The sequence below is a fragment of the Staurois parvus genome, unplaced genomic scaffold (genome assembly GCF_062004578.1).
Source record: "Staurois parvus isolate SC_StPar_1 unplaced genomic scaffold, SC_StPar_1.0 ptg000679l, whole genome shotgun sequence".
Taxonomy (NCBI): domain Eukaryota; kingdom Metazoa; phylum Chordata; class Amphibia; order Anura; family Ranidae; genus Staurois; species Staurois parvus.
Genome location: NW_028318475.1, coordinates 559,358 through 577,167, shown reverse-complemented (window position 1 = coordinate 577,167; position 17,810 = coordinate 559,358). Strand labels below are relative to the sequence as shown.

Here is a 17,810-nt window from a genome sequence, read left to right as displayed (position 1 = left end):
GCTGTTGGATTGGAATTCTCACTGAACTACCACGGCGCTGTGGATTGCCATCGTAGCTCATTGATTCTTCCTGTCAGTATATTAGCTTGCCCGTACATCCATTATGGGAAAGCAGATATACTGACAGGTCTGCAGGAGACCTGCATGGCACCAGCAATCTGCTGATCGCTGGTGCAATGCTTTACAGGTTCTTGCAAAAAAAAATAAGTGTACATTTTTTTTACCTGCAAAAAATTGTGAATTTTATTATTTTTTGTCAAAAGGTGAACTTACTTATCCTTTAAGGCTTTTAGGCTGAAGCAAATTGGCATTTCCTTATTTTAGCTTTGGAAGCTTTGCCTGGACCTCGCTAGACTAGAAAGGTTTGCTGTTCTAGCCTTGAATGTGTCCTTCAGGCACTGGGCTTTTCACTGAGCTAATGCCTTTGGTAAATCTTAGGCATGAAGGTGTGAATGTGAATGTAGGCATGAAGGTGCACCCCGTTTGTACAAGTGAGGGGCTGTATGCCAAACTGGATGGGTCCTGGGGTATCGGGCTTCCTTGGTTTTGGCTTGGCTGCTTTGGATGCTCATGTTACATCTTTAGCATGCAGGCTAATTACTTGGAGATGGCATCTGTTAGCTGCCCTGAAGCTACACATAGTGATTCTTCCTGTGCTGCTACACATAGTGATGCCTTTACCCAGGCTTCCATGGGTTCTCTGCACTCTGGGAATCCCTGTTCCTGTCCTAACCAACAATGAAAAGTTATTCCCTACAAACCACATTCCTTCTCCTCAGGGAAATTCTGTATCCTCAGGGTAATGTTGATCCTCAGTATTACTTGTCCTTAGAGGGACTTTCTGAGTTACAGAATTGGTGGGGACCATTTTCCAATGGGCAGAGCACTTGTAGTCCTATGTCCCAGATCAGGTTTTTCCCTGTCAGGTCAGTTATTATGACACCACCGGGAGTGTTTGTTGACTACATGTGCTACTCTTTTCTATTGGTGTTGCAACAGTAGCAGTCATCTTCCCACCCCTGTCTATTTTTGTGAGGGTACTTGCACAATTTTGTTGGTCAGTATTTCTGGCTTAGGGCTGTTCTCTTGGGGTTTCTCCAACTACTAAGATCCTTGACCACCCCCTTGGGTTATATAGATAGTTCTCTATTTTGATTATCTCATACAAGGTTGGATGACTTTCACTGACATCCCTACTGCTTCGTGGAGCCCTTCTTCCCAGAAGCATAGGATCAGAAGTTCAAGGCTTGAGCTTTTGGTTATCCTTAGACCAGCTTGTCCTACCTTATGGATCTGTTCAAGTTTCCCTGGTTGCTGTACGCCACCATTCCCATAGTTATTTGCTCTACTTCTTGGTGGTTGCTTTGGCTCACATCTATGGCTGGTGTGGACTTTTCCTGAACACCAGGTTGATTTTCCATGAACTTCCTTAGCAATTCCCCCTGTCCTGTAATAACCTTCAGCTCTTTTGATTCAGATTTGGTCATAGGTTCTTCTGGTTGTTGCAGATGCTCTTAGTTTTCTCTTAAGATCCATTGTATGCATAGCCAGAAAGTACAGCTAGTACTATATTTCTAGCCTTGTGACAGCTGTGGCTCTCCTAAATACAGTGCACACATTTGCTTATCCATCCCTCTTCTCCCCTTGTCTATTCATAGAACACCATGTATTTTGTGAATGGTTTACAGAATACAAGGCATTCTGTGGATGGTCAAAGGGAGAGGAAGGGTAGATAAAAGTTTAGCTCTAAATATATTTGTTATTTTAGTTTGGCAAGACAAATAGCCAGAAATATTTTATATACATTTATTATGGTTTTGTTATAACTCGTCTGATATTGTTGTAGAAATTAAGCTCTAGAGGTCCAAAGTGTAAACATGTAGATCCTCGTATTGTTTAGAAACATCATTTTTGGAATTCTCTATCTATTTAATGTACTCACAGCTGTAATATAAAATGTAAAGGGACTAAACACTACCAAAATCAGTACCTAGAGTTTATGGATATCTTTACTCAATACCAATGGTTTTGTACTGGTAACAGTGATAATACAAATTAGAAATATATACATAAAATGGTGATCATACACTGCTTATGTTTTCTTCTCTGCATAGAGATGGACAAATAACAGCTATTCTTGACCAGAAGAATTATGTAGAAGAACTAAATAGACAATTAAGGTAAAGTATAAGCATGTGATTATGTATTTTTTGCATAATCATCCTGAAACACAGGAATCTCAAATTATTATTTTTTTTTTAATTTACATAAGATATGCCACCTGGTGAGCATTAAAATATCCCTTCTCAACAGGCTCTTGGTAATATGACCCCTCCTGAAAGGAAGGATCAAAGTTCAGATTGCCTGATATTTCCCTTTATATTTTTAAAGCTGACATAAGATACCAATCCTGATGTTAAAGTTTGTATAGCTCCTACAGAACTGCATGACCCTTAACTAATGTTGTCAAGACAAGAAAAGCCATTACTGAGCACCACTAATCATAAGCAGCAGAAGCATTCCCCTCCCTGCAAATATACAAGGTATACATGCGGCTGCTGTGCTTGAAATGCTTCAGCTGCTTATGATTTCCGGTGTGCAGTAACATTTTCCTGGAGGGATATCTCAGATAGGTTCAGACTAGGACTTGAACACGCCTGAGCTCACCCTTGGTGAGGAGTACGACTAGCGTTTGTGTGTATGTTTGTCATGACACAACATTTCTAGGCCACAACTGATGAATTAGATATGATTCACAAATGTGCAGTGTGGATTGAAGCTCAGGTTTCACAGCTAATTGACATGGTAGTTGTTCAGTGGTTCATGTCAGGTTTACATCAGGCAGAGGATAAGATCAGGTCAGGGTTATATCCTGTTCACATATGTGCGCTTTAGAAACGGTTCCCATAGAAGTCAATCGCCTGTAATCCGCACTTGAACTTGGACCGCACTGCTCAGAAATCGTACAGGACTCTTTTTCAATTGGCACTGAATCTGCACTGACAGTGCATCAGACATATGTGAACAGGCAGTATAGGACGCAATGTTATTTCACATGTCATGCGGATTGAATGCGGTTCAAACCGCATCCAATCCGCATATATGTGAACTGGCACTAAATTAGTGTTTTTGAATGTGTGATCCATCTAGCACAATGGGTAGTCCAGTAATGACTTGGGTACATTTGGCCAGTGTTGCGGACAAAATAAGGCTCTCCTTGCATGGAAACGCCATAGACCAGCTAGCACATAGAAAACAACTCAAAGTCTACTACAGTGCACAAAACACGGTGTGTTTTATTGCAATTCAACCTCTGTATGGAAATGCATTTAAAAGGTGCAGTTCAGTGGCTTTCTAGTACTCCAGAAATAGGAAATTGGCTTTTCTTAGCACTGGCGTTCACACTGGCGTTCCATATGTCCAGTTTTCATCTGTCCGTTTACAGATGAAAAACAGACACCCATGTATTTCTGTGGACTAGCGGATGTAAACGGGTGATCATCTGTTTATAACTGTTAATATCCACATCCGTTTTTTTGAACGGCAGAAAACCCTATTTTTCTTCCTTTTAAAAAAAAAATGGACGAAAAACAGATGGGAACGGAAAAAAAAACGGACGAAAAAACGGACGTAAACTGATGAAAAAAAATGGAATGCCCATGTGAAAGGGGCCATAGGGTGCTTCAGTCATGGACAGCTAATCCAAATGGAAATTTGAATAGTTCTGTAGTCATTGTTCTTTTTTGTGTTCATAACAGTGCCACTGTTAACAACCTTCAGGCAAAGGTGGATGCACTAGAAAAATCCAACACAAAGCTAACAGAAGAGGTATGTAAAGCATGTATTTTTTAGTTGTTTGGTCACTGTGTTTTTTTTCTTTAACAGTTCCTTATTGCTTTACACTTTGCAGCATCGATTTATTTTTTTTAACTCTAAGAATTTTGTGCTTTATCTATAAAAACTGAAGGAACGCGGAGTAGAGTGGTTGCCAATCATCAATCTGCCCCATACAATCTGCTCCTCCTATAGCTCCCAAATTTTGGCTGTCATGCTGATCCACTGGTGTTAGTGCTTTCTGCTTCACTTCACAAAACAAGTATATGGATAACATGTTCTAACAGCTCTGACTTGATTTGCTGCATGCTTGATCTGTTGAGGTTTTAAGTGCTGAAACAGACAGGCAGGCAAGCAGCAGTTTTAAAAGTAGGGTCAGCAGTGGAATCCTATGTATTTCTTAGTACCCACTTCCTTTAGAGCCAGTTCATACCATAGAAATGCAGCCTGGATGCTTTTCTGCATGCGTGTTTTTGATGATTTCCAGTGCGTTTTTGATGCATTCCAGATGCTTTTTTTCCTCCATTTGTGGGTCATTTGGGGCCCAGCACATTTTTTTAATGCATTTTTGATGCTTTCCAGTACATTCATGTGCATTTTTAATGTGTTTCACCGCGTTCCAGAAGTTCTGTTCAGGAAAAATGCAGCACGTTCTACTTTTTTTTTTTTTTTCTGGAACCGGAAAGCACTGGAACTGCAAGCACTGGTGTGAGCTATGTTATTGTCAACCAAGTAACCTACTCTATGTGTTTTGGATGCTGAAATAAAACGCACCGGAACGCATGTAGTGTGAACCAGCCCTTAAACTTGCAGGTTAGTTACAATTACCTCACCCTCCTTTACTAGCCCACACTCAGGAGAGTTGGCTTTTATGATTTATACAAAATGTATATTCTATACTAAATATGTTTATAAATAAGTAATCTGTGTAGATCCCAATCCTATTTGTGTCTTATTTTCAGCTTGCAGTGGCAAACAACAGAATCATTACCATGCAGGAGGAGATGGAGAGAATGAAAGAGGACACTACATACTTCTCCAAGGTAGGCAGCTTTCCACAGAGGCACTAGGCTGCCACTTCTTTTCTGCTGATAGTTTTACTTTCTGTATTTACTTAATAGCATGATGGCCAAGTAAGACATCGCAATAAGCAACCTTCTCATACTCCGCGAAACAAAATAGCACACTTCACTCAACCCTAATTCCCAATTGGATAGATGAGGTGCTCAGACCCCTGTACTCTAATTTAAGACAGTAAAGTTGGCACCATGGCAGGATCTTCCCAACATAAAACCGCTTTATTGATACATCGGGTGTGCGTGGATTTTAACCCGATGTATCAATAAATCAGTTTTTTCGTTTGGAAGATCCTGCTATGACGCTGACTTTTTGAACATTTCTGATCTATCCACCTTTTCCCAATATATGCTTTATATCCATAGACTATTTTTGCTCTCATAGACTATTTGTCAAATTTAAAAATAATTAACAAAGCTTATAACTAGTAATTTTACACTGGTTGGCCATACGAAATGCCTTCTATAATTTTACTCAATTTATTTCAGGGTAATAAACAAGACAGGACTGCAGATGGGCAGATGCTAAGCGAAGTCAGGAAACACTTAAAAGAAGAAACTCAGTTAAGATTGGTATGTTGAATTTTTTACAACTATTAGATAAGCTACCATTTCCAAAAGAAATCACTTTATCGTCCACACAGATACAGTACAGCCAGACTGTATACTTGCAAGAAACCCAATTTTAGTGCCATAATACAACTCTATGAAAGGAAATAGAGTGGGCTGCATGATTCGGAACTTATTTAGGTTCTTCTGACTGTGTAATAAGAAGAGTCTTTCTCAATCTCTTCATATCTTCATGTCTTTTATTAACAATGAATACATAAAACTGTAGAAGTCTATGCAACTTCAAATTTGCTTTTGAACAAGGACTGATGCACAGTCTGTATAAAGAAGACATGCACAAGCAGAGGTCACCTTCAGTGAAATTACTTTAGGAAACTAAAGTTATGTGCAGATCTCAACTTGCCTGCTCCTTACCAAGCTATTGTGTGGGATGCATCAGTTACCATTACGGAGCGCTATCATGAATGTAAATATGGCAATATATTCAAGTTTATAAAGTAATAAGTGCACAATGTATAAATAAAGTGCAATAGGTGCATTCAATCAACAAATGTCCATATTATTCATTATGATTTCAATAAAATAAATAAAACGGATAATTCAACAGGAGTCTTTCTTCAATTTACGATATAAACCTGTGACCAACGTGCAATTGTGCATGTGTCTTTAAAGGTAATCCACCACTTCTGATGGGTGTGCACTCACCAGAACTTTGATGTATACAGGCACTGGTTACAATCTGTCACATCTGGGTGCAGGGGCAGTAGGACAACTTAAGGGTTAATCCAGCATCCTTACAGTACCGGTGGTGCAAGCCTCTAAATCTGGGAAAGACTGCTCAACCACAGGAGCCAAATGTTTCAAAATGGCCTCCGCTCCTTGCCCAGGAGACGACGGCGTGATGTCAGCAATGTGGCTCCACCCAACGCGTTTTGTGCGACACCCCCTAAAGGCGTACCCCTGATGACGTTCAGTCGCACGAAACTGCATACAATAGTAGTCAAAACTAACAAAAAAAAAAATCTTGTTGGGAAACCTTCTAGTGAGAGTATGACACAATGGAGCTGTAGAGATGTAAAAGAAGGACAGAGTAGGATTGTCAGAGATGGGCATGGTAATACAGCAAAATCATAAACAACAGTTGGACATCCCAGATAACGTCATATAATGCACTGAAACTAATATACAGTATGCTTCAGTATCACAACCTTTCACCAGGTACACAATAGATTGTTTAGAAAGGGTTATTTTTTTAACCATTCGGCCTTCGTACATGAGTCATTTAGTATTGATCTGGGCCAATTTCTTTTTTTTTGGCATAGGAAATAAAGCAGCTTTTTGATAATGCCATCTACTAAATCAAGCAAATGAAGTAAGAATACCTTAAATTGTTAGAGGAGGTTAATGCAAATAATCCATTGGCATGCATTCGTGGCTTCAAAATTTAGAAATACATGAGTTCATATTCAATTGTTGTAAAAATCAAAGAAGCAATTAAGGTTTGGATAGAGGTTCTTGATCTTACTGTAGAGATTGAACCCCTGTCCTCATGGCTATTACTCAAATATGGACACTGATAAAGAGATCAAAGTAATACCTTTCCATCTGTCCCCACCCAGACAGCCATCCTGTACTGATGGTTTTATGACACTTTTACTTTACAAAATATAAATCTTTGAACAAATTCTATTTTCTTCCTTCTTGTTCAGAAGAAAATAAGAGGGGCAGATGAAATAACGCACAGCTGAGGAGTTTCATGGAATATAATGTTAACTGGATGATGTACACATCTACATTAGGCAAAGCAGTTAAGTAGAATAAACTTGTGCTGATTTTAATTCTGTTTTTTTAAATATATTTTTACAGGATATAGAAAAAGAACTAGAAGTGCAGATAGGAATGAGACAAGAGATGGAGATGGCCATGAAGATGCTGGATAAGGATGTTTGTGAGAAGCAAGATGCACTAGCAGCTCTCAGACAACAACTTGACGACCTCAGGGCCTTAAAGCATGAACTCTCCTTTAAACTGCAGGTCAGGAGGCCAGGTGATTCAACAAATCACCAATATTAAGTGCATTCAAAGACATACTGAAACTAGCTATAGTTAACTTCCCACCGCTAACCCCAGCTCTGCACTTTGTAGTTTTCCAAACTGTAAACACTATAGATAACCAAAAGGTTGAATAGCATATATAAGGAACCTTTGTGTCCCAACACCATTCCTTCCTAGCTGCTTATTACTATCATTGCTGAGCTCTCCTTTTGCAGACATATCTGACTAATGGTGGGTAACCACAGCTCAAAATTAAGCAGGGACCAGCTGAGTTTTGATCTGAGTGTGGCCCTCTCCCTGTTCGACAGAAGTTGATGGTAGATTGATGTTTGTCAAACAGGACTGTTTTATTCAATCAGGGGCTGCAGCGCTGAAAAATGGATTCTGACAGCAGAGGAGTCCATGCTGTCAGAATACAAGATCCAAGATCGCAGCGTGGAGGATTCCTTCGCCCACCTCGCTTGTGTGAAAGGAGGAATCTGTTTGTTAGTTTTTTCGTTCAGCCAACTAAGCATGTACAGTATACCCAGCTTTAACATGAGGAAGTTTCAGCTACTTGTATTTTTTCATTACTAGTTTGTGGATAACCAGCATAGGTATGGAGAGATACCTCACATACTATTATCTGTTCACATATATTATTGAGTGGGATGGTGGAAAGCTCTTCTACACTTTACTATATCTGCACATGTATGCAGTACTTTTCTTTCCCATTGTAACTCACAATATTAAACATTCCAGAAATGTACACACCATCCAGTTTTTAAGGATTAAAGCATAAGCTTCTGTCCCAAAAGTTTCAAACATCTGGTGCTTTTGAACACAGTTCAAGTCATCCGGCCTATTTAATATATGCAGGGTCAGGTTCAGGGTACTATTAGTCTGTATAGTGAGAGACTTCCGTAGTTGCTCCGCAAAGTGGTCATATCCAACAAATAAAATGCTAGTGTAAGTTTACTCAGGTTTTTTTTGTATTTTTTCCTCTTCTGAAGAGACTTACTTTTTATGGTGGCTGTGTCACTTCTTTGACAGAGTTCTGATCTGGCAGTGAAACAGAAGACCGAGTTAAACAGCCGCTTAGAAGAAAAAACCAATCAGATGGCTGCCACCATTAAACAGCTGGAGCAGAGGTAAACACACACATACCATCATCTATTGAATGACACATAACTTAAATACACAACTATGTGCATTTTATTAAACTTCATAGGTCTGATGATCTTGTTTTTCCACAGTGGAAATTTATCTAAACCCCAAAAAAAGACCCTTAGATGTGGTTGTTACTTTTGCCTGTCGGATTTTTTCCCGAATAATTAGTGCTGCCGGCTATAGCCTCAACAGTCATCACTGTGTTCTGCAAGCAGAATAGAATAGCGCTGCAGGAGGGATTACCCCATCAGCACTGACTAAGTTGCTTGGGGAACACCCAAGGTGGAAGGACAGAAAATTAAATTGTATAATCTATGGCCTGCTCTAGACAGGGTTTTTACTTTTAAAGTGTTACTAAACCCAGGACCCTGCATTCACTATATCTGGTCTCCCACAGTACACAGAACATGGAAATGCAATTTATAGTTTAGTAAGTGGTGCCGCGCTTTTAAAAGAAATATCTAACTATCTAAAACAATTTCAAAATTATTTTACATATTTGTGCAACTTATGCGTGTAGAGACTGTTCCCAAACCATTTTAAAAAATACATAAACCATATATATTAAATGAGATAAAAAAACAAAATAACCAAAAAACAATATTAATAAAATATGCAAAATAGATTGAAAAGTGTCCAGAAATTAAAATTATCCATCCAGCTAAACCCAGGGGAGTTCAAAAAGGATCCCATCCATACCTAATATCCAAACAGCTGTGTTAGCCTAGTAATAGGCAAACGAGGTGAGCGCATATTAGTGACAATACCCAAGCAAAGATTCTTTGGACACTCATTTGGACATTATACAATTGTTTTTCACATTTAATTTTTATTTCTATTCGTATTTTTTATTTTTATTTAATTTCTGGACACTTTTCAATCTATTTTGCATATTTTATTAATATTGTTTTTTGGTTATTTTGTTTTTTATCTCATTTAATATACCGTATATGGTTTATGTATTTTTTAAAATGGTTTGGGAACAGTCTCTACACGCATAAGTTGCACAAATATGTAAAATAGTTTTGAAATTGTTTTAGATAGTTAGATATTTCTTTTAAAAGCGCGGCACCACTTACTAAACTATATTTTACGTTCACATAAATGAGAATGTGATTAGGAGCCTGCAAGCTTTTTTTGATAATATTTGGTAAATTACTCCAGTGGCTCAGAAGTAATCTAACACATATTTTTCATGGAAATGCAATTATTTTAGTAAATATAAACTGCTAAATACCTTTTCTCATCAGAAGCTAGAGCAGTCTTGTGACTTCTATCAGTGTCCAGCCGAGCACTGGTTAAAGCTTGTAGGAGGAGTTTTTATTCTGCTTCAGGAGGATGCAGAACCCCTGACCTCTGTGTGGATAGTGTGGATTGGCTCTATGCTGATCACATGCACTCTCCCAAAAAAAAAAACCCTCCCTAGCAATACACACCAAACTGAACATGTACAGAGTGACTCCACATGCTATGTCTTATCAGGAGATAAGAGAGGGATACTGTAAGAAGGGGAGGATCAGAGAAGTCAGTATCAAACTGCGGTTTTGCACAGTGTAGAGGATTAACCCCCTAGGTTCCACAGTGACTATAACAAGCATGCTTTTCTACATATACAGACTGATTTTATTGATGTGGGTTTAGTAACACTTAATGGTCTATACCAGTGGTCTCCAAACTGCGGTCCGGGGGCCGGATGTGGCCCTTTGCTTGCCTCTATCTGGCCCTTGGAGCACTGTTCCATCCACAACTGCCTCTAATGATGGGGCACCATTCCTCCCACTGACACCAATGATGGGTTGCTATTCCTCCCACTGACACCAATGATGGGATGCTATTTCTCCCACTGTTATCAACAATGGGGTGCTATTATTACTACTGATGCCAAAAACAGGCCACTGTTTCTTCCACTAAAATCAATGATGGGGCATTTTCTACTCCCACTGGCCACAGTCCCACCCCCTCCTAAAGTCTGAAGGACAGTAAACTGGCCCTTTGTTTAGAAAGTATGGAGACTCCTGGTCTATACAGTTGATATCTCTCTTCCTCTTCTGATCCTTCTATACTGCACTATAAAATAATTTTTATTTCCATCTGGGAAGGGGGGGGATATTCTCTTACATACTGTTTTTTATGACACCTGTCAAAGAAACAGGAATTTAAAATACATTTCTCCAATAAGACCACAGACATAATGATAAAGTTCAAATCATTCCCCTGCTCTAGTTGAAACCTAAAAGGCTTTGACTTTGGTTGAGTGCATGATATTTTGTGACATTTTTTAACCGTTCTTAATTCTGACAGTAATATTCAGTAAATTAGGCAGCTCAGTGCAGTAATCCACAGCAATCAATCAGAATTAATTTCACTCATCTGACATCAGAAAATCATATATCTGATTGTTTGCTATGGGTTGCATCTCTTCACACATCATCATTACTATTCAACTGTAATACTGAATTGCTGAATAAGGCACATACTGTATGTTTGCTATTTGCAGTTTTTTATTGTATTAAGTTGTGTTAAATGTTCAACTGATCATTCTTTCTTGATGTTCTCTGTCTGCTTTGTTAATCATTCACCCTTGCCTGTCACCTGACTTTATTTTTGTTCATTTTAAACCTTGCTTACCTTTTTAAAACTGACAAAATAGTGAAAAGAATTTGGTGAAGCAGGCAAAAACCTTGAGTAGCACAGCGAGTAAGCTACTACACAAGCAGCAATAGGTGTCTAATACGCAGCCACTGACCAACACTAACAGAGCAACTTGGTAGCAGGAGGAAGGGAGGAAACCTGCTCAGTTACTAGCTACTACATAGATGTTAAATGTTGCCTACCGTTTATTTGGAAACTGCTGCATTTTGAAGCCATGGCTCCTCTGTTCTGTTATCCTTTTTTTCTCCCACCCTCTCACTATAGATGGAATCTTTGTTAGAACCCTGAACTATTTGCCAAATAAACTTTTTAAAACCATTTCTTTGTCAAAAGTTTGTATTATTTTTCAGTAACTAAAATCAAGGGATGGAAAAATAGATTAAAGAGGGCAAGTCAACGTTATTTTTTAAGAAGCTGAAGTGTGTAAAAGTCTTCTTAAACATGATATATTAGAAATACATGCTCGCTATTGCACTTTAGAAAAGTCTGGTCATTTGGCTGGTATTTTAACCCTCACATATACCCAGTGAAGTGACTGGCCTCAGGTGATACACAGAGATTAAATAAATCCTCATACATAAGTTGTACCTGTTTATCTCTGGTTGTCTTTCCCCTAAATCCATTCAAATTGCAAAATTTGCACAGGATTACTCAGCTCTGAAAAGCAGGGAGCGGAGAGCTGAAGTTACATCAGTGAGGAGAGCTCTGAGAGCTGATTGGAGGGAAGGGACACACCCCATTTCACACAGCACACAGGAACAGAGCTGAGGCTGTCAATCATCTGGAGATTCTTAGCCCCCACCCACCCCCCCCCCCCCCCCCCGGGTCACCATTTTCTCTTGGTGTCAGTAAAACTTGTCAGAAGTGATTCATGCTGATAGCAGAGGAACGAAGCAGCAGACAGAAGTGACACTTAGTGCTCTTAATTGAGACAGGTACACATTGTAGTGGGTTGGAAAGAAAGTTGGAGAAAAATCAGTACATCTGCATACTTGTAAATGGCCTACACCTATATCAGTGGTCTTCAAACTGTGGCACACGGGCCAGATGTGGCTCTTTGCTTGCCTCAATCTGGCCCTTGATGCACTGTTCCTTCCACTGATTTGAATCACCATTCCTTCCACTGACACCAACAATGGGTCACTGCTCCTTCCACTGACACCACCAACATGTCACTCCTCCTTCCACAGCAATAGATTCCAAATGCAAGTACCACACTTCGAATCAACTCCAGACCTTTTACCTGCTTAATTGATGAAGAAATAACAAAGGAGTAGCCCACACCTGGCCATGAAACAGCTTTTGATTCAATTGTCCAATTACTTTTGGTCACTTGAAAAAGGGGGGGGTGGCTGCTCATAAGAGCTGTAATTCCTAAACCCTTCCTCCAATTTGGATGTACATATCCTCAAATTAAACCTGAGAGTGTGCACTTTCAGCCTATATCCATGATATAACTATAGCTTGAATATGTTTTGATAAATACCTGAAAAATACTAAAATTGTGTCTGTGTCCAAATATATATGGACTTAACTGTATATCTGAGAGGCATGCATGAGCATACTGTATGTTTCCATTGCACAGGTATTAACTATTTTAAGATTGCTATCACAGCTGACCATAAATGGAAGAAAAGTATTTAACAGATGTACCAAATAGACTGTTTAAAAGGGATTAGTTGCATGTCTATCTGGAGATAATTTGACTGTAGAAATAGGCATTGGAATGGTGAAATCTTTATTGAATGTGTATATCGGATGAGCGCAGAAATGAACAGGGGCAAAATGGTATTGCAAGCCATCATGAGTTGTAAAAACGTTTGTCACCTTGCATAGGGATAGGTCTAGAAGTGTCTGCATTCTACCATTTTTGCTAGCAGGTTTCTTGACTTGTGTTTTATTGTGCAAGTAATACCCTTTGCATTCATTGTATCAAATTAAATGTGTTTCTGTTAGAGCTTAAAATACCTGAAATCTGGCAGTGGCTCTTGAGATTGTGTGATGGGTCAGTAGCAAGAGACCAGATACTCGCACTTCCACTATAATTTAAAACAAATCAGATCAAGGATAGTTTTGTACTAAGCACCTAAATAAATAATTTAATATGCAATAAGTAATACAAGCAACACAAACCCAGTTCCTTATCTGAAAACTACTGTGGTAGTTAATACATACCCATAGGTCATTTTTTGCCTGATTCACCAATTAAGAACTTCATTTCATTTTCTAGCACTTATTCATTTAATTTATTTCTCCTATCCATTCTTATTCTTTATGCTTTTTAACAATATTTCGATTTGAGTTTTTCAATTATTTTAGTTATTAAAGTAGCCTTGTCCCTGTCCCCACCACCCCCCCATTGCTTTTATTTTTCAATCCCATTCATGTGGCTCAAATCCAGACTCCGAGTGACAGAACGAGACAGACAGTCAGCTGAAGAAGCCAACCGTCTCTTCAAACAAGAATTTGGCGACAAGATTGAGAGCCTTCAGCTGGAAGTGGATCAGCTCAGGAAGCAGTGGTGAAGAAATGATTGCTTGCTGTAGTTCTAGTCACAAGCAGCGGTGATGCCATCTTGGTGTCTCTGGTGCCAGCCAATTGCCTAACCTCTTGCAGGTGGTGATATCTTTTATTGGAAGCCATAAACCTATTTCATAATGCTGTTGTGTACAGTCATTCTGATTTTTTTTTTTTTGTAAATACTTGCTCCAGTTGACAATATGTCCACTGAAAAATGCAAAATGACATTGTAATCAGAGGTGTCACAACCTGCAAAGAAAACATACTAATTAGAGCTAATGGGTATTTGGGTAAAATAAATGTGTAGTCACATGTTTAAAGTGACATTAGATCTCTTCTATTGTATCTGATTATACTTTCAGGCACAGGATCTTTTATTTAATACTCCAATATCTGCTGTTTGTTGATCATGACTCTTATACATATTAATGGTCATGCACTTAATTCAAATTGTATGTGAATAAGAAGGGGGGATACCAAAAGGATATATGACCAATACGTTGTTATTGCTTAAATTAGGCCCAGTTAATTCTGGCTAAAAGATTCTGTGCCTGTTTAGCTTCTAATAGCTTTGCTTTCTGCCACACCTCTTGCCAACTGCTTGCCTAAGTTATTCACGAAGATCACTGCTGTAAAGTAATGGTAAAAACAATCAAGGCTAGCGATATACTTCATGGGGCTGTCAGTACAATATCCATAGACTGTGTGTCATTTGAACACTACAGGTTAGAGAATGGAAGCTAATAGTTTCATTGTGTTTGCCTTTCCACAAACCAGTCCTGTCTCTTTAGGTGTCCTCTATAGACCTACAGCAATAAAATAGCACAGACCCACATACTTAATACATAGAAAAATAGATTTGGAGGTCAAATCTCCTGATCTCTGCTATGCAAAGGACACGGCTGCATGTATGCATATCTGGCTACGAGGCTCTTAAAATTCTCTGGTCTGGTTGTGATTTTTTTGCAGCATAATTTTAAAAGCATTAAGAATGTACTAAAATTCAGAGGAGAGTCATAATACATATAGAAGAAATATATAGTAAAATATTTGGTAGGGTACCTATGCATGTTCCAACATGAAAAAAATACAAGCAAACACTGGTGCATAGTCCACATTCTCCACTATTTTTTACTTTGTGAGTGCTAGAATTCTAAAGTTCAAAATTAGCTGAAATGTCTTTGCTTTGTCAAAATTGTCCGTCAGTATGTTTTATTTGTTTTTCTTAGTGCCTCCTCTTGATCAATTTTTTCACATTACCCAAATATGGTGAACACGTTCAGGATCTTTTATGTGCAACCAAAGCTTAGTGGAGAATCAGAATTGGTAGAGTCAGTCTGTTAAGCCAGCCATATATGGACCGAATCTTGGCAGGTTCAGCAGGGATCATTGATCATCTTGGGTACAACCAGTCTGTCTGATTTTTTTTTACATGGGAGCTAGTGCTGCTAGTGGTTATAGTTGCTATAATTTTTGTGTTCTGCCAGTTGGGAAGGCTCCCTGCTGGCAGAATGCAAAAGCGCTGCAGGAGGGATTCCTCTCATCAACACTGGCTGTGTTGATGGGGGAAGCGAGCGATTTTCTTTCCTTCCACTTGTGAAAGAAAAGAAAATCCCAAAACCTATAGGCTGCTTTACTGAGGGATTCTTTTGCTACTGTCCTTAGAGGAGAAAGACTACTTGAGTGTAGTCAACTGTATTGCCAGGGTGGCTTATATTTGCTTGCTATGTACCTAATGTATCATTTTTGTCATTTGTCAGCAGTTCACTAATCAAAGCAGGTAAAATCAACATGACATTATCACAGGACTTATATGCTACTTTCTGTAGTCCTGAAGCAAGATCAAGTAAAGGGTTAATCTTATCTAATCTTTTCTCCATTATAATTGAATCAGCACACAATTCCATTTATTATTTGGCCTTATATTGATCTATAGAGGAAGACGCAATGAAAATCCTGGAAACCATTAACCAATTATCTCTATTAAAACACAAATGTACATTTTTCCTCAACTCCCATAATAATGACACTTCCTGAAGTCAGTAAGCTTAATAATACCCTGGAAATCAATATTAGGCAGCTTCTGCTTTCTGTAGCACTATGCTCTTCTAAAAGATGTGTACATTGTTGCTGTATATCAGTGATTCAGCCTCGGTATACAGACAGATGTTTTTTGACATGTACTTGCCTTTTCTGCCAGCATTGTCCTATCTGCATTTGTCACAAATACCCAATTGGATTGTTATTCAAAACATCATTCAAAACATCACTCTAAACTGGTCAGGACCCAAACACTGGTAACCATATGGGACCCTAAAATGTATATCTAGGCATTACCCAAATTTAACCCCCCCTACCAATAGCAAAAATATGTTTTAAAACACCATCACCAGGCTTGTAAAATTCTTCCAGGGATAGCTGTTGGGAGTTAAGTTTCCATTAGTTCCTAATGATGTAGGCAGGCCTCCAGAACTACATCTCCTAAGAATTCTTTTGATACAAACCGTGTGTGGGGCAGGCTCTTGGGAGTCAAGACAGCAGCATAGTTTTACTGGGAAAATAACAATAGCGTTGTTTTACTTAACCACTTGCCCTCTGGAAGACATACCGCCCTTCCTGACCAGGCCTTTTTTTTGCTATTCAGAACTCCTCTATTTCAACTAGTAATTGCACAATTATGCAATAATGTACCCAAACAAAATTTATGTCCTTTATTCACACAAATAGAGCTTTTTTGTTGGTATTTGATCACCTCTTGGTTTTTTATTTTTTGCGCTATAAACAAAAAAAGACCAAAACTTTTGAAAAAATATATTTTCTAATTTGTTATAAAAAAGTATCCAACAAACTAAAATTTCATCATAAATTTAGGCCAAAATGTATTTTGCTACACGTCTTTGGTGAAAAAAAATCCCAATAAGTGTATATTAATTGGTTTGTGTGAAAGTTATGATATCAACAAACTATGATATAGATACTGGAATTTACACAGCATTTACTTTCTGACTGCCCTTCACATTTCTTGAGGTTCTAAAATACCAGGACAGTACAAACACCCACAAATGACCCATTTTCGGAAAGTAGACACCCTAAGCTATCTGTTGAGAGGCATATTGAGTCCATGGAAGATTTTTTTTTTTTTTTTTTTTTTTTTCCGCAGGTTTTTGGAATATGACAAAAACATTTTTTTTTACACAAGGTTGTCATTTAAATGATATCTTTCTCACACAATTCATGGGTATATGTGAAATTATACCCCAAAATACATTCTGCTACTTCTACCAAATTTGGGGATACCACATTTGTTAGACGTTTTGGGAGCCTAGCCACATACAGGAGTCTGAAATCCAATTTGAAAGCCTGAAGGTGCGTAACTTCCTCATTTCACTTCCTCACTACCTATCACAGTTTCAGAGGCTCTGAAATGCCAGGATAGCCCCAAACCCCCCCCCAAATGACCCCTTTTTGGAAAGTAGACACCCCAAGAAATTTAAAAAGAGGCATGGTGAGTAATTTTCATATCTCATTTTTGTTCAAAAGCTTTTGAAATATAAAAAAGGAAAAGAAAAAATGTTTTTGTTTTCTTTCTTCAATTTCCAAAAACCTGTGGCAATAAACAAGATCTGCAAAATACTTACCATACTTATCAAATTCCTTGGGGTGTCTACTTTCAAAAAAGGGGTCATTTGGGGGGGGGGGGGGGGTTGGTGCTATCCTGTCATTTCATGGCCTCCGAAACTGTGATAGGTAGTCAGGAAGTGTAATGAGGAAATAAAACCCTTTAAAAGCCTGAAGGTGCTTAATGGATTTTGGGTTCCTGTACTTGGCTAGACTGCCAAAAATCTCTCAAATATCGTACCCCCATACTGGGGAGAAGTAGCAGAATGTATTTTGGGGAGTAATTCCACATATACCCATGGCATGCGTGAGCAATAAATAATTTAAGAGACAATT

General features: G+C 38.5%; 1 protein-coding gene across 4 annotated transcripts in view; it reads left to right on the top strand.

The window, feature by feature from the left end:
* RUFY3 (RUN and FYVE domain containing 3) overlaps window positions 1-17,810 on the top strand; it is a 123,767-nt gene that overhangs the window by 84,307 nt on the left and 21,650 nt on the right. For 2 of the 4 annotated variants that reach the window (XM_089652300.1, XM_089652301.1), the window contains exons 7-13: window positions 2,115-2,180; window positions 3,759-3,828; window positions 4,797-4,877; window positions 5,400-5,483; window positions 7,347-7,514; window positions 8,568-8,665; window positions 13,738-13,857. In XM_089652300.1, the coding sequence (XP_089508426.1) occupies window positions 2,115-2,180; window positions 3,759-3,828; window positions 4,797-4,877; window positions 5,400-5,483; window positions 7,347-7,514; window positions 8,568-8,665; window positions 13,738-13,857 (687 nt within the window). Of the gene's footprint in view, window positions 1-2,114; window positions 2,181-3,758; window positions 3,829-4,796; window positions 4,878-5,399; window positions 5,484-7,346; window positions 7,515-8,567; window positions 8,671-11,334; window positions 11,655-13,737; window positions 13,858-17,810 lie in introns of those variants that run through there. The other 2 variants (XM_089652298.1, XM_089652299.1) reach the window with 2 other exon arrangements.